This window comes from Epargyreus clarus, unplaced genomic scaffold, assembly GCF_041222505.1.
Source record: "Epargyreus clarus isolate Ecla_fem2 unplaced genomic scaffold, WU_Ecla_fem_2.2 ptg000004l, whole genome shotgun sequence".
In the NCBI taxonomy this organism is placed as follows: Eukaryota; Metazoa; Arthropoda; class Insecta; order Lepidoptera; family Hesperiidae; genus Epargyreus; species Epargyreus clarus.
In genome coordinates, this window is record NW_027332212.1 from 13,339,743 (window position 1) to 13,354,951 (window position 15,209).

Here is a 15,209-nt window from a genome sequence, read left to right on the forward strand (position 1 = left end):
TTATGCCGCAATCTTACTACGAACAATAAATATTGAACGCGAAGTTCACGATTATCTATTAAAAAAATTTTTACTTACAGAAGTCGACTGCATTATTTTTTTCCTACTTTTGTGATGCCCTCCTTGATGTTCATCAGCTTGCGCATTGACATTTTTATCTTAATAAACTTGTTAAATTTCGATCTTTGGCAGGATAGATTTTTAGAGACTACCATCCATAGATAAGTAAAGATTACTCACTCCTAACAAGAAAATGTACCCAGTTTTGAGAATTGAAATAGTTGCGTAAAAAGTTTCGCCACGTCTCCGTGCTAAAATGTCCCTAAAATATTTGAAATAATTATTTATTTATTATGTAAATTACGCTGTATTAGTTATTTATTCGTAAATTTTTACTAAAAATGTTTTTATTTGTCAAGAATTCAAAAAAAGAACTTACTAATAAGCCGTTTGTGGCTTCATTCAATTTTAAGGCAGCGAAGTATCTTTACTAATCTATGCTATCATCACAGTATAAGGATAGATACTTAAACTGTGCTATATTTTGCAATTTCTGCAAATTATGCAATGAGCTACGATCACATACACGTGGGCGGCACGCGCGCATGCGTTTCACACGCAGTTTCTTTAACATGCGTGCGTGTGAGTAAGTTGTCTCTATGTGTGCGTGCGAGCTTCATGCGCGACAGGATAATGGCTCTAATATACTTTATTTTTACTTTAATGGAAATGACGATCTAATGATAATGCCATATCAAAGGTTATGTTCTTTTCAACATCATATTTTATATATGTTTTCGGACATTTTTTTACCGAATTTGTATTAGATTTTAAGACAGAGATGCAACTCGAAATCACTTTGAGGCCATGCTGTTGCTATTCGGAATTTCTATAATGATTTATTGGCGATGGTCAATTTTTGATACATTATGGGCTATGGATTGATTTCCTCAAAGCTTTTCGGTCATCTGTTTTATGCAGCCATCCAAAACTGCATTAGTAGCATTCATTAATGTCGATCCGTGTATTCGCACCGTAATTTCCGTCAATGACCTCATCATTTCGACCACAGTTGCAAAATAAGGTTCAGTTTAAAAACCGTTAGTTTGATAAATTCTTCAGGACTTAGTCACCTTAACAATAGGTTGTTTCGAAATATGTATAAAAAAGGAAATTATATCGTATTTAATTTAATAAACTGTATTAAATGATTTATTCGTCACATTTTTTATTTTAGATGGTATAACTTGTAATATAGTATTATTAACAACCTTTACCACAATATTGTCTTACTGCTTTGGTTTCTTTTTTTGTTTCCTCTCTCCTTTCCTTCTTCTACAATCTTTCTATTCTTCTTCTTTATTTCTTAAAGATCTTTTCGTGCAATACAAATGAATATTTCAGTATTCTTATGTATCTGGCACATGATTATATTTGTCCCCGCTTATCTTCCCTCTTTATGTAGTAAATATCTTATCACTAAGGGTCTTGTAAATTTATATCTTTATAGTTTTTATAGGTGAGTATATTAAATTATGGCCACAAAAAATAACACTTAGTAGTAAAGTTTTAACTATATCAAGTTTTAAGCATTTGGGCTCACAAATTTTTGATTAAGTATTTGAAGGCAGTTGGAGTTGGTGATTAATTTTATGAATGATAATTATTTGCAGAAATGTTAACTAACTGCTGAGTGTTATTCGCTTAGTATACTCGTATCCGCCTGTGTGTAGCAAACGAGCATGTAGTCCATCTGATGGTAAGTTGCTACAGCCGCCCACGATTCTTCGTTCTTCCTTCCTTTCTACCCTACCTTCCTAGTACAATTCCTTCGCCGTTTATTCCTGAAGTTTGCCTCAGAGAGTATGGCTCTCTTACCACACTCAAATGGAACTCACCTCATAACACTGCTTTTATTACACACTAGCTGACCCGGCAAACTTTGTACCGCCTCAAAATCTATTTAAGTATCTTAATATATTTCATATAAAATATAGCCTATGTTACTCGTGGATAATGTAGCTTTCGAATGGTGAGAGAATTTTTAAAATCGATCCACTAGTTTTTGTGCCTATTCATTACAATCAAACAAACAAAGTTTTCCTCTTTATAATATTAGTATAGATAAATTGGTGTGGCAGTGGTGCCTTCAGAGTCGGGCCACAAAAAACGCCAATCACTTCTAACGTTTCAGTAAAAAAAATATAAATAGGTACTGTAGTAGAAGGCGATCATGTATGGTTGACCACTTATCATAATAATGATCACCGCTTATAAGGAGGATAGCAAGTATGCTATCCTCCTTATAAGCGGTGCAAATGGTGCGGTCGCAAATGAGTACATTTGCGACTTCATCTAAAGAAAAAGATCACAAATAGTAAGTAGGAATGTCAAATGTAAAGTATAGTACATATATAAGAATTGTAAAAATTGTATAATATTATTTTATTGTTGCATTTCACGGCGAAAGACTGTTATCCATGTTATTTTATTTACTTCAGTTATTATAAGTGTGTTTTTTAATTATTTATTCCTTTTTTTTTCAAAAATAGAATTCTAACCTAAAATTTATGTACTATATAAATTGTACTCTACACAGATTATGTAATTATAAAAAAGCTTTAGTGTCAAATATTGTATAAAATTATGGATGTATTTTGTATATATTGTTATTGTATTTTTTAATTTCATTAAATTAAATCATTTGAAATGCAAATCTTTCTTATTTATTGTTCCTATCGCTTTAAAATATTTGATTTTGTTATTGGGAAATTAATAGGGAAATTTTAAATATTTTACTTAAAAGAAATTTCTTACATTCTTTGATAGAGGATACAAACATATCTTTACTTATTTATAGTTTTTTTTTTTTTAATATACTTAGTATCATTTACCGACAATAAAACATTACCTTGCGTAGTCGGGAAAAACCAAAAAATAGGACAATATCTCGTGTTTTTTTATAACATAGGAGTAGCTGACGAGCATGCAGTCGACCTGATGGTAAGTGGCTACTGCCGCCCATAGACCTCTGTAATCAACCCCAGATAGAATTGGATATCCTTACCTGATGTCCGCCACAGATGCGCCGCTACCCCTGAGGATTAAGCTAGAACGCCTCGGAAAGTATGTCTCCCTTACCACACCCTCCAAAATGGAACACAGCAGCACCTAACACTGCTGTTATTAGGTAGAAATTGGTGTGGCGGTGGTGCTGCCGGAGTCGAACCACAAACGGTTCTACCACCTTCAAACAAAAAGTGTGCAATAAAACAACATTTCCATCCATAATTATAATCCTTAACTAATCAACAATACACTAAGGCCTTATGAGTAGTTCTATGACATTTTGGTCGTAGTCATGTAGTCTGAGGCATCGCGGGCTTTCTGACTGAAGCTCTCCAACTTTGCCTACGAGCCAGAAGGTTTCCATAGAGCCTTTGCCCTGAAAAATAAAAAATAAATTTTACATTTTTCTATAAGATTCCTATCTAAGGTTGGCAGACATATCTGCCTAATGACAGTTGTAACATGTGCCGCTTTTTCTGGTTTGAAAGGTGTGATAAGGATCTCTGGAAGGCGAGGTTTTCCAGGTATTAGTGGTGCATCTGTAGCCAATCCCTGGTAGGAATCTTATCTGGGGTTCTACCTGGTAGAGATTTCCATCAGAGGGCAGTAGCCACTTCTCGTCATACCCATACTATGTGATCCATTTAGGGGGGGAAGGGAGGTCTTTAAAATATCACGCTGAATCACGGGAGCGGGGGCCCGGGCTTAGATTTTTGTCACGTAGTCGAATTCATCGAGAGAAATCTTGCGCTTTTTTACTATATTTGATATGGCGCGAAGTGTTTAGTGCTTCTTCAACTCTCAGTTGGTAGCGCATATGTCGAAACGTCAGCTGATTGAATGAAAACAGACACGGTTTGTTCGACAGTTTGCAGTTTTATGAAGTGGTCAAGCAAGTCGATGAGAATCCGTGCTACAGGCGTATACGATAATGCGTTTTCTGCGTTCTGAATGATAAAAATTCACATTCGCAATACTACGTAACAATTGAGGGGGGGGGGGGTGTCTTAGCATATACTACGGATGGTCACCGGAGGGGGGAGGGGTCGAAAAATATTTAAAAATAGGTCACGTAGTATGGGTACGTTCCCTTAGGTGGACTGCTCGATTGCATAGTGGGATGCTAGTCTGCTACTCCTAAAAAATAAAAACAAAAAAATCGTCCAAGTGTGCCGAATACGCATGTATTTGTGAGATACTAATGAAACATCTGTACAAAATATGAAGTTAAAAAACCCTTATCAATACGTACAACGAATGTCTACAGACTCAAATCAGTTATCGTTGCTTAACTAATGATACAGCTGCGTAAATAAACGATTCCCTACAGTTATTGCATTATATTTGATAAAGTACGCTAAATATAATGACAACTATACTATAAGCCAAAATGATTAATATAATACAACTGATTTACATGTGAGGCGAAATTCGGCCCCTCGATCGAGGGGTCCGAGGTTCAAATCTCAGAAACGCACCTCCGATTTTTCAAAGTTATGTGTGTATTAGAAATTAATTATCACTTGCTTAAACGGTAAAGGAAAATATCGTGAGGAAACATGCATACCTGACAGATGTATAAAAAAAATCTCAAAGGTATGTGAAGTCTACCATACGCACTTAATCCTTCTCAATTTGAGAGGAGACAATATTAAGTGTTTTTTTATAACATAGGAGTAGCAGACGAGCATGCAGTCGACCTGATGGCAAGTGGCTACTGCCGCCCATGGACATCTGTAATCAACCCCAGATAGGATTAGATTCCTATATGAGGTTGGCAACAGATCCGCTGTTACCCGTGATAACTAAGCTGGAATGACTCGGACAAGTATGTCTCCCTTACCACACCTGTCTAACCAGAATACAGCAGCTCTTAACACTGCTTTTATTAGGCAGAAATAGGTGTTGTGGTGGTGCCGCCGGAGTTGAGCAAAGGGTTCTACCACATACAAATTTTTTGCAGGTTAAAACGGTATGGTGAAGGGGACGAGTCTTAGACGGTTCGTTACACCTTAAAACATGGGTAGAAATGCATCAGAGGTTGATCTCAGATAGAACATTATCTCGAGTTGATTACTGAAGTCCATAAGCGGCAGTTGGCACTTCCCATCGAGTGGATTGCACCGTTCATGTTAGTTTATATGATAGAAATAGGTACAAAATAAAATATAAAACCTGTTTTACTAAACTATTTTTGAATATTTTTTTCTAAAATTTGGCCACATAAAATTAATTTCATGCATATCTAAATTTAAATTAATTGGTGATACAATAAATTAAATCTCTGACGAAATAAAAAAATGTATTGACGTCAATCGTAAACTCATTAATGAAGCGATTCATTTTATTGCCAATGAAAAAATTCATTAATTCAAATGTTGTACATAAATAATTATAGTTTAAAAACTAAAAAACACGCTAAAATCGCACAAGGAAAATCGTTAATCCTGATTCCTGACGATCCTGATGACGAGAATGGCATACAATTATTAAAATCATGTTTTGCCATCGGTTCTTGATATATGTTCAAAATTTTATATTAATTGGACCAATTAAAGTGGGTAAAATCGAGTTCAAAGATTCGGTTGCATACATACAGGTCAAGCTAATAAAAGGGAGGTAAAAAGTAACCAAACTGCAATAAAGATGTTAAAGGATCACACGACCCGCGTGGCGGAGTGGTCCATACCGGTCTGATGCAGAGGGTTCCGGGTTCGATTCCCGATCAGACAGATATCTTACCACAGTACAAAGATCTATACAGTATTGTAACTCAGCCCTGTCCTAAACTATATACCTACAGGAGCGCTGGGCGAGAGTTTGCGTTAGAGCTGCGCGCCTACAGTATTTTAATTATGTCTGACTTTCTTCTGGTTTTTTATTATAAATATTATATTTTAGCATTTACATTGCCGCTCCTTAGTAAGCGCGAGGTTGACTGACATTTTGTTTTAGTGGAAAATAATAAGTTATAATAAATAACTTGCAAATTAGTAGGTATGAAAAGTGTTGTTATAATTTGTTCATGTTCAACGAGAATAGCTTTTACTAATTCAATTAACTTCGCTCTATCAATTTATTTATTTATCAATCTAGGTATTTTGCTCTGTAAAAATTGAAATACCAATCTTTTAAAAAAGAAAAATATCATAATGATACCCACTAGTACACACGCTAAATAATTGTTTAAATAAAAAAAACACTACCCACAAACCGTCACACCGACTGCTCATCACTGCGGCACATTCGCGCCTGTTCGCATACCGAGTGCATACCGAAATCGAGGCGCGTAGGTATAACTTGCGTTTCGTGCATTTGTATGAAGATAGAATACTGTATAGATACTTATACTGTGTCTTAACATTGAATTAACATTTCTATTCGAGGTGTATTTGTGTATTCGTTTTGTGTACAGTACATGGCAACCAGGACACAGGGAATCCTAATGTATATTCCTAATCCTAATCCTATGCTATGAGAGTCGAAAGTGTAAAAACTTTCTTGTGAATATTTGTAATCTTAACTACATTTTTTTATGAAATAATCAATATAAGGTTAATTAAAGATTCACATCTACTAAAAATTTAATACGATTAGGAGCTTTGTTTCAAATATCTACATATTAAGCTAGGCATAACACAAAATGCAGTAATACCTCGAATTACGCTACCCGGTTTTACGCGAACCCCGAGTTACGCGATTTTCAAACCTGGTATATTTGTCATGTATTTGTTCGTCGAGCAACTCTCGATTATCGATTACAAACTAACTATCCCCACACTATTTCTCAATTAATATACATCTTCGGACTTATCGACTTACAAATTGTCAGATATTATACGAGTACATTTTTTTATACTACTGCCGCATCGGAACGCTCAACTCAACGGGTTTGTCTTTTTTTCGATAATCATTATATTTATTTCATTTTTTACGTGAAATAACCCTAACTTACGCGGCGTACATTCGAGTTACTACTTACTGTACCCAAATCCAGTTTAGTTTGTTATAAATTTTAAAATACTTACAGCAACATCAATAAATCCTCTCGATTCCACCAAGTAGTTGCCGATCTCGTCCAGAGCTTCTTTCGTTGACTGCGAAATATGTATCTTCATAGCTGGAAATATAAAAAGGTATGAAAGGTAAAAAGTAATATAAAAAGGCAATGTTATGGCATGTGGTAGTTATAAAAGCATAGTGGTTAAGATTCGAATTCGAAGAGAATTCGGCCTCTCGATCGAAGGGTCCGAGGTTTAAATACCAGGCACGAACTTTTGATTTTTCAAATCTATGAGTGTTAGAACTATATTCAAATTATTTAATTATAGAATTATTTTGAATAATTATATTGTGGTTTTTAAATGATGTGTTATTTTTATTATAATAATAGCCCATTTACCTATATAGTCATTGGCTGTATGCATTACACGATTGTATGTATTGGTATAAAAAAAGAAAAAAGAACGCTCTTGACGTTGGAGTTGTATTTTGCGCGGGAATGATAAAAGTTGTAAATTAGACCAAGAAATAGTTTTATTTTATTATGTGCGTATTAGAAAATTAAAAATTAATTATCACTTAATCGGTACACTTTAAAATTTAGTTGCAAGATTTTACCCTGACATACTGACGATCTAATAAGGTAAGTAAAAGCTTCTAACATTAATTCTTGTGTTAACAATCCACACGGCTAACGTCAATAATTCTAAGACCAGTTTTTACTTTCAACGTATACATAAAAACATTAAAACCTGTAGATAATAATCTTTTTGCCGCAATTTTATGACAATACTAAAAGTCAGTCATGTTTTCTTTATTGAAAATCATCTCTATGCGTTCAGAAATACGACACAATTTGTTCAAATGTCTATATTTAAGTCATCGATAATATGTCATTTATATTCTGTAGAAGTGTTGATTGAAGGTGGGGGCGTGGCTAAGATTCCACTTACCGCAATGATCGCTAATTGGATAAGTTAGCTACGTAACATTTTTACACCCGAGAATATAGTTTCCTAGAACTATTTACCTAGTAATTTAGCTGTAATTTATTTATTCTTTACCTATATCGTTTATATCTTACAAAAATGTATAGTAACAGTGGCGTACGTATAAATACTTATTCTAAATAACGTATGAAACATTACGTTCCACTTGATGATAACGACGATCCCGGTTTATTACTTTTTTACAATTTTAAATTGTATTAAAATACGCCGACGTGTGAGGAAGGTAGGTATAGTATTATAATAATTAAAATTAGGGGTGTGCGAATAATTCGAACTTACGAATTATTCGTTCCGAATCGAATATTAATATTCGATTCGAAACTCGAATCGAATAATTCGAAAATTCGAATTATTCGAAAGTTCCCGAATAATTCGAAAAATTTCGAATAATTCGAAAATTTTCGAATAATTCGAAAATTTTCGAATAATCCGAAAATTTTTGAATAATTCGAATTTTTTCAGGGTTTCTTATTTTCAATTTTCGAATAAAAATTTAACAGTCAATAATCAATATACATTTTATTTAAACCATATAGTTACAAAAATAGAACAATTAATAATAATAACTTATAAAAAAATGGATGGTAAAAATATTGATTGCCTTTTTTTACGGCATTTCAAAAAAATACCTGAAATTCATGCTTCTAGACTAGAATACCCCCTTAATTCGCGAATTATTCGAAAACTTTCGAATTATTCGAAAACTTTCGAATTATTCGAAATTTTTACGAATTATTCGAAATTTTTCGAATTATTCGAAATTTTTCGAATTATTCGAAGAATTTCGAATAATTCGAAAATTCGAATTATTCGATTCGAATTTCGAATCGAATATTGATATTCGATTCGATTCGATTCGAACGATATTCGCACACTCCTAATTAAAATATTAAATACTAAAATATAAAAAGTCGGCCCAACGCATTATGTGTCATTCTTACGTGATGTAGTTTGAGATACGTAGGTAATCACACAAAAAGAGTTATCCTATATTATATTTGCTGCAAAAACACGAAATCGAAGAAAAAGCGCTGAGAAATATCGTTTTTCTACACTACTCGTACTTCTTCTATCGGTTACATTTTCTTGTTAGGAGTGAGTAATCTTTACTAATCTATGACTAACACTTAAGAATTAATACTCAGTACACGATAGACATACACACATTACATACGTAGAACATAATTCTTAATTATTCATTTAGGCTTCGATGTGACCGAATATTAAATTCGGAACTCTCTGCTATCAAAAAAACCAGTGCGCAATGATGATGAAAAATCTACATTAAACTTTAAAAGATTTGCTTGACGGGAAATCGAGTTAAACCCTTTTTAAAATTACCTTCACCGGTGCTCTCCATGCGGCTTGCTGTGTTGATAGTGTCCCCGAAGAGACAGTACCGGGGCATAGTGGTCCCGACGACCCCTGCGACGCACGGGCCCGTGTTGATCCCGGCTCGGATGCGCAGCGTCTCCTGGGGACGGTGCGGGATCTTCGCACCTTCCAAACTACGCATCAACGACAAAGACATATCCGCTATTTCTGACGCGTGCCGGTTACCTGAAGAAGATATTATTTATTTATTTACAAGCCAACAGCAACACACACAATACATTATATAGTACTTAGAAGTACACTATAGAAGTATTAATAATAATAAGGTTCGTATGAGTTCCAATAATAGGCAAGAACAACGTTTATATATTAGTCTGTATTTTTAATTTGTATGGAGCCATACGCAACTATTATAATGCTGACTGAGCATGGTAATACTGAAACAACCGCAACTGTTGCCCACTAGTTTCGATCTGTGACATTTAACTATGATATAAGTGCTACTGATATAAATATATATATTATATATCATCATCGTCATCAATCTACTGTCCCACTGCTGAGCACAAGTCTCCTCGCAGAATTAAAAGGATTAGGTAGTCCACAACGCTGACCAAGTGCGTATTGGTAGACTACACGTACCTTTGAGAACTTTTTAAAGATCTCCCAGGTATACAGGTTTCCTCACGATGTTTTCCTTCACCGTTTAAGCAAGTGACGTGAAGTTAAGTGCGTGTCTAGGACTTGGACCTCGGACCCCTCGGCCGAGAGGCTGAGTTTCAACCACTAGGCTGTCACATCCTATTTGCGTTCCAACTTAGTCAGAAGCGTACGACGTAAGTGTGATAGTCTTTAGGCACGACTTTTGATGTATTTATTTATTTATTGCAAAATAATAAAAAATAAACATTCTATTGCCTTAAAAATTACAACAACATAATCGAAACGTAAAATGAAACATGTTTTTTCTTTAAATATATCATAATAAAAATACACAAAAGAGATAAAAACAAAGAAATAATAATAATTGCTTACGACTTGCGGTTATAATCTAGGAAGTGCCTCAGCTATTGCTACCACAGGATTACGATCCCATGGATAATACACACACAACTTATAAAAAGAGATTAGCAATATGTGATGCCCTAAGCGGGCGTCGCAAAATACTAGAGGTAGCAGCATTAATTTACATTACGTTGCATTTCACATGATAAATATAGCACAACATACAATTACTGTTCATTTTTAATTTCAAAAAGTTATTATCACACGAACTTGACGAAGAAAAGCATTCAGCTACTTGATAATGTCCATCAATAAAAAAAGTTGTCATTATTTGAAACCAGAGCAGTGATAGACTAGTGGTTGAAAGTCGACGTCTCGATCGAGGGGTCCTGGGTTGAAATCCCTCTGATTTTTCAAAGTTGTATATGCGTACGAGCTTTTGCCCGCGGCTTCGCTCGCGTTACGAAGTAATATTTTCATCCCCTTGAGGGTAGAATTGATCAAAATCCTTTCTTAGCGGATGCCTACGTCATAATATCTACCTGCATGCCAAATTTCAGCCCGATCCGTCTAGTGGTTTGGGCTGTGCGTTGATAGATCACTATTTGGATCACTGTAAGGATATAATGAGCAAAAATGTATTGAATGTGGTAATAAATAACCATTTCAGAGTTCCGTGCTAAAAGCTTTAATCCCTATTAGTAAGCCTTTGCTGTACGTTTGTCATAAGGTTCTATCTCTCGAATCGTAATAGATAGGCACTTGAAATCTGTACATAATGTGTTACTCTGGCCGCTACAACAATAAATACTAAACATAAAAATCTTTAAAATGAGTACGGGTCGCCATACAAGATACCGCCATTTTTCGTGTTTAGTACACCATAATAGGTAGTTTAATTTTTTTAATGATTTTAGTTCTATGGTTATTATGATAGCACATACTAAAGATAAAAAAAAATTGCATATTTAGTACCACGGAAGGAAGGAATTTCGCAACCCTTCTACTGTAATTGGGTAATAGTTAATTAAAATGCGTTAGAATTACTGTGAAGTGATCGCAATACCTACAGGTGTGTATTGAAAATATGAGTTTACAATTTATATTACTACTGAGTTATGATTATAAGATTTTGGAAAGAATAGACAACTTGTAAATTACAACATAATACATAGTTACAACATCAAGTAACAAAATAAAGAAGTCGAAGTCAACTTACTACAAATGTTTTTATTACAAAAATAAATTATTATCACATTAGAAATTAAATATAATTGAGTATTCAGTCTTAAATTCCATACACGTAGTAATTGCTCTGTGCACGCAGAATGCATTGCAGCTGTATTGCAGAGACAATGCACGAGTGCGGGTTTGCGTGCAGCTTGTCAGTTGACTACACGTTACTGTCACGATGACGTTAGCGGCTAGGGTCAGTAAGGGCGGCGATTTTTATCTATTGTTACAGATTTCTGGAATTCTGAAATTATTAAAAATTACGTTATTTCCGATTTTCACAGAACAATATATAGGTAAAGTCATATACAGTAGGAAGAACATTTATATGAAAATTTATATACTCGTTTACAAACGTCGATACTTACTCGTCACATGATATACAGGTACCGCCGAATAGTATCGAACCTTCGGTACAAGTCATGATTATATTAGTCATTTCTCGTTTCGCTCTTGATCCAATATGACTGCTTTTATCCTGTTGCTTTCCTGGAATAAGCTCTGCATTCATCTTGGATATCGGTTGACTATCGGCACAGATCACTAAGAGCCCTAAACAAAGCGCACAGATTATACATTTCGACGCCATGTTGCTTCTACGAGAGCCTTTAGAGAACTGAATGAATCGAAACGATTCAACGGTTTTATAGTTACCATAAGGAAAACTTATTGTCATGCTAATAAGGTAATGTTAAACATTTCACTAAAATCATTCATATTAAGTTATGTACCGTTTTATACGTGTTCGCTTGTTCTTAGTTCTCTTTGATGACATTAAAATATTATTAAATATGTCTTTAAATTTGTTCGGAGATCCACATAAAACAAGCTCTTTATTTTGAAGGTCGTAAAGTTCTCAAGAAGAGAAACTTCAGAAGAATCTTAGAACTTCAATTTAGGCCTCAGGGATAGCTTTGAGAACACCTTTGAGGTCTACCTCAGATAAATAAATAAATAATAAATTAAAGTATTAGTCACTGAACGAAATTTCGGATTCGTTTGATTCAATTTCGTTCGAAAAACTATCATTTGCTACCCATATCATACGGATGCAAAAATAAAAAAGCGGCCATTTTGGACTTACAAATTTCAAGAAAAAAATTATAAAACGAAGGTATCCTCATCTAACATACATTTGAAAACAGTGAAACAATCATCTAATATAAATTTTATGAACTTAGTCAGAACTTCCGTTATGAAATGGTTATATAAGGACAGTTTAACATATAATTTATATAGATTATGTTTACCGTATTATTACCGTATTAAATGTTAATGTTTAGTAATAATATTTCCCCAACATAATGAATGAACGTGGCATAACTGTGATTACATTACGACCAACAGTAATGAATGATGATAAACTAATTTAATTAATGCCCAGTCAAATTGCATGTGTCATTGGATGGGTTTTATTTAATGGTATGCACGCACGTATGCATGCACGCATACTAGCAAGCGTGCGCGCATGCATGAAAACTTGCATACACAAACACATAAAAGTAATTTAATTTCACTTTTTAGCAACGATAATTGTTAAACTATATTTTGTAGAAAAGCATTTCTGATTTACGCGGAACATCCGCGTAAAATTGCTAGTCCGCTCTGAATATAGAAATGAATTGCGTCGCCACAGCAAATTGCATAACTACACCTGTTTGCAACAACTTCAGAGCGGACAAGCAGTTTGGCGCGGACTATACCAAATATCAGGGCCGGATTTAGAGGTCTAGAGGCCTTGGGGCAACAAAGGAGTGGAGGCCCCCTGGCCCCAAATTATTTTCGGAATAAAATAAACAATTTTTTCAGTTGAGTTTTTCAATAAATATTTTATTGTGAAACGCAGGTAGATTCTTCTAGTATTCATGTTTGTACAAAGTACTGTAGATAAAGGTAAAACAGCGAAAAAAAAATATCAAAGGAAAGGATATATTTTTGTTTACTAGTCGAATTAAAAAAAAATCCGACGTCCCTATTGTGGGGGGCCCTCTTTTGTGGGGGCCGCGGGGCTGCCGCCCCGGTTGCCCTCCCTTAAATCCGGCCCTGCCAAATATAATATGTTTGTATATAAATAACTGCATTTAGTATTTTTTTTTTTTATTTTATTTATTTTCTCTCATAAGGTACATTCAAACATATATTATTAGTCTGCCAAACTGTGTATCAGTTTGTCGGCAGTGTTCCCGTGGATAGGGTTAGTTGTACACCTTAAAAGATACAATATATATACCACAAACCACTACTTGTTAACGCATTAATAATGATACAATACATGAAACATGCACATGCATATCATAGACCAGTAAAGATACTTCGCCGCCTTGAAATTGAATGAAACCATAAACCGCCCATTAGTAGGTCCTTTTTTTGAATTCTTGACAAATAAAAACATTTTTAATTATTGTGACAAAACTTTTTTACGCAACTATTTCAATTCTCAAAACTGGGTACATTTTATTGTTAGGAGTGAGTAATCTTTACTTATCCATGACGCATATACATATGTTATATATATATATATATATATATGTATACACACATATCTGCATTCCATACATTTACTCTAACGAGTAGTGGTTTTTACAGAGGAAGAAAGATTTGGATTTAGACGATTCATTTTTAATTATTCTGCGGTTTTAGGTTTTTTTTTTTTTTTTTTTTTTATAATATAAGAGTAGCAGACGAGCATGCAGTCCACCTGATGGCAAGTGAGTACTGCCGCCCATGGACATCTGTAATCAACCCCAGATAGGATTAGATATTCCTACCTGAGGTCGGCCACAGATGCGCCGCTACCCCTGAGGACTAAGCTGGAACGCCTTGATAAAGTCTGTCTCCCTTACCACACCCTTCAAACCGGAACACAGCAGCGCTTAACACTGCTGTTATTAGGTAGAAATAGGTGTGGCGGTGGTGCCACCGGAGTCGAACCACAAAGGGTTCTACCACCTTTTAGGTATTAACTATATTAATCAATCTGTGCTAATTTGACTTGAGCTGAGTAAATGAGTTATCTATGGGCATAGGGATAAGTAATGTTTAATTAATATATAACTTTCTTCCAGCTATTACCCATGTCATTAATTTTTCCTTGTCCTCCGGTCAGTATCCCTCTATCTGGAAGAAAGCCTTTGTACGTCCACTTCCCAAAGTATCCCATCCTGCGCTCCCTTACCATTTCCGGCCTATATCTATTCTCCCGTTCCTTTCTAAAATTCTGGAAGCCTGTGTACATAAGCAAGTCTCTATTCATATATCGAAATATAACCTGCTGAGTATATATCAGTCTGGGTTCCGCTCCGGTCACAGCACCTCCACCGCTTTAGTCAGAGTGTGTGACGACGTCAGAAAAGGAATGGACGATCGTAAACTGACGGTGATGGCGCTTGTTGATTTTTCTAACGCTTTTAACACAGTCGACCACGATATTCTCCTAGCTATTCTTACTCACTTACAGTTCTCGCCCTCTGCCCTGAATTGGTTCTCTTCATATCTTCGCGGGCGCCAGCAGTCCATCCGTATGGGTAATGCCTCCTCGGACTGGGCTTATTTAGA

The 15,209-nt window shown here is 35.0% G+C and overlaps 1 protein-coding gene across 4 annotated transcripts in view; it reads right to left on the minus strand.

Moving 5' to 3' along the window:
• Positions 1-3,289: 3,289 nt before the first annotated feature.
• Positions 3,290-15,209, minus strand: part of LOC140757607 (uncharacterized) — a 142,868-nt gene continuing 130,948 nt past the window's right edge. For all 4 annotated transcript variants that reach the window (XM_073093442.1, XM_073093443.1, XM_073093441.1 and 1 more), the window contains 3 exons: positions 9,423-9,641; positions 7,098-7,189; positions 3,290-3,445 (listed from right to left, as the gene is read on the minus strand). In XM_073093442.1, coding sequence (XP_072949543.1) covers positions 3,320-3,445; positions 7,098-7,189; positions 9,423-9,641 — 437 coding nt within the window. In that variant the 3' untranslated portion in view covers positions 3,290-3,319. The remainder of the gene's footprint in view (positions 3,446-7,097; positions 7,190-9,422; positions 9,642-15,209) is intronic.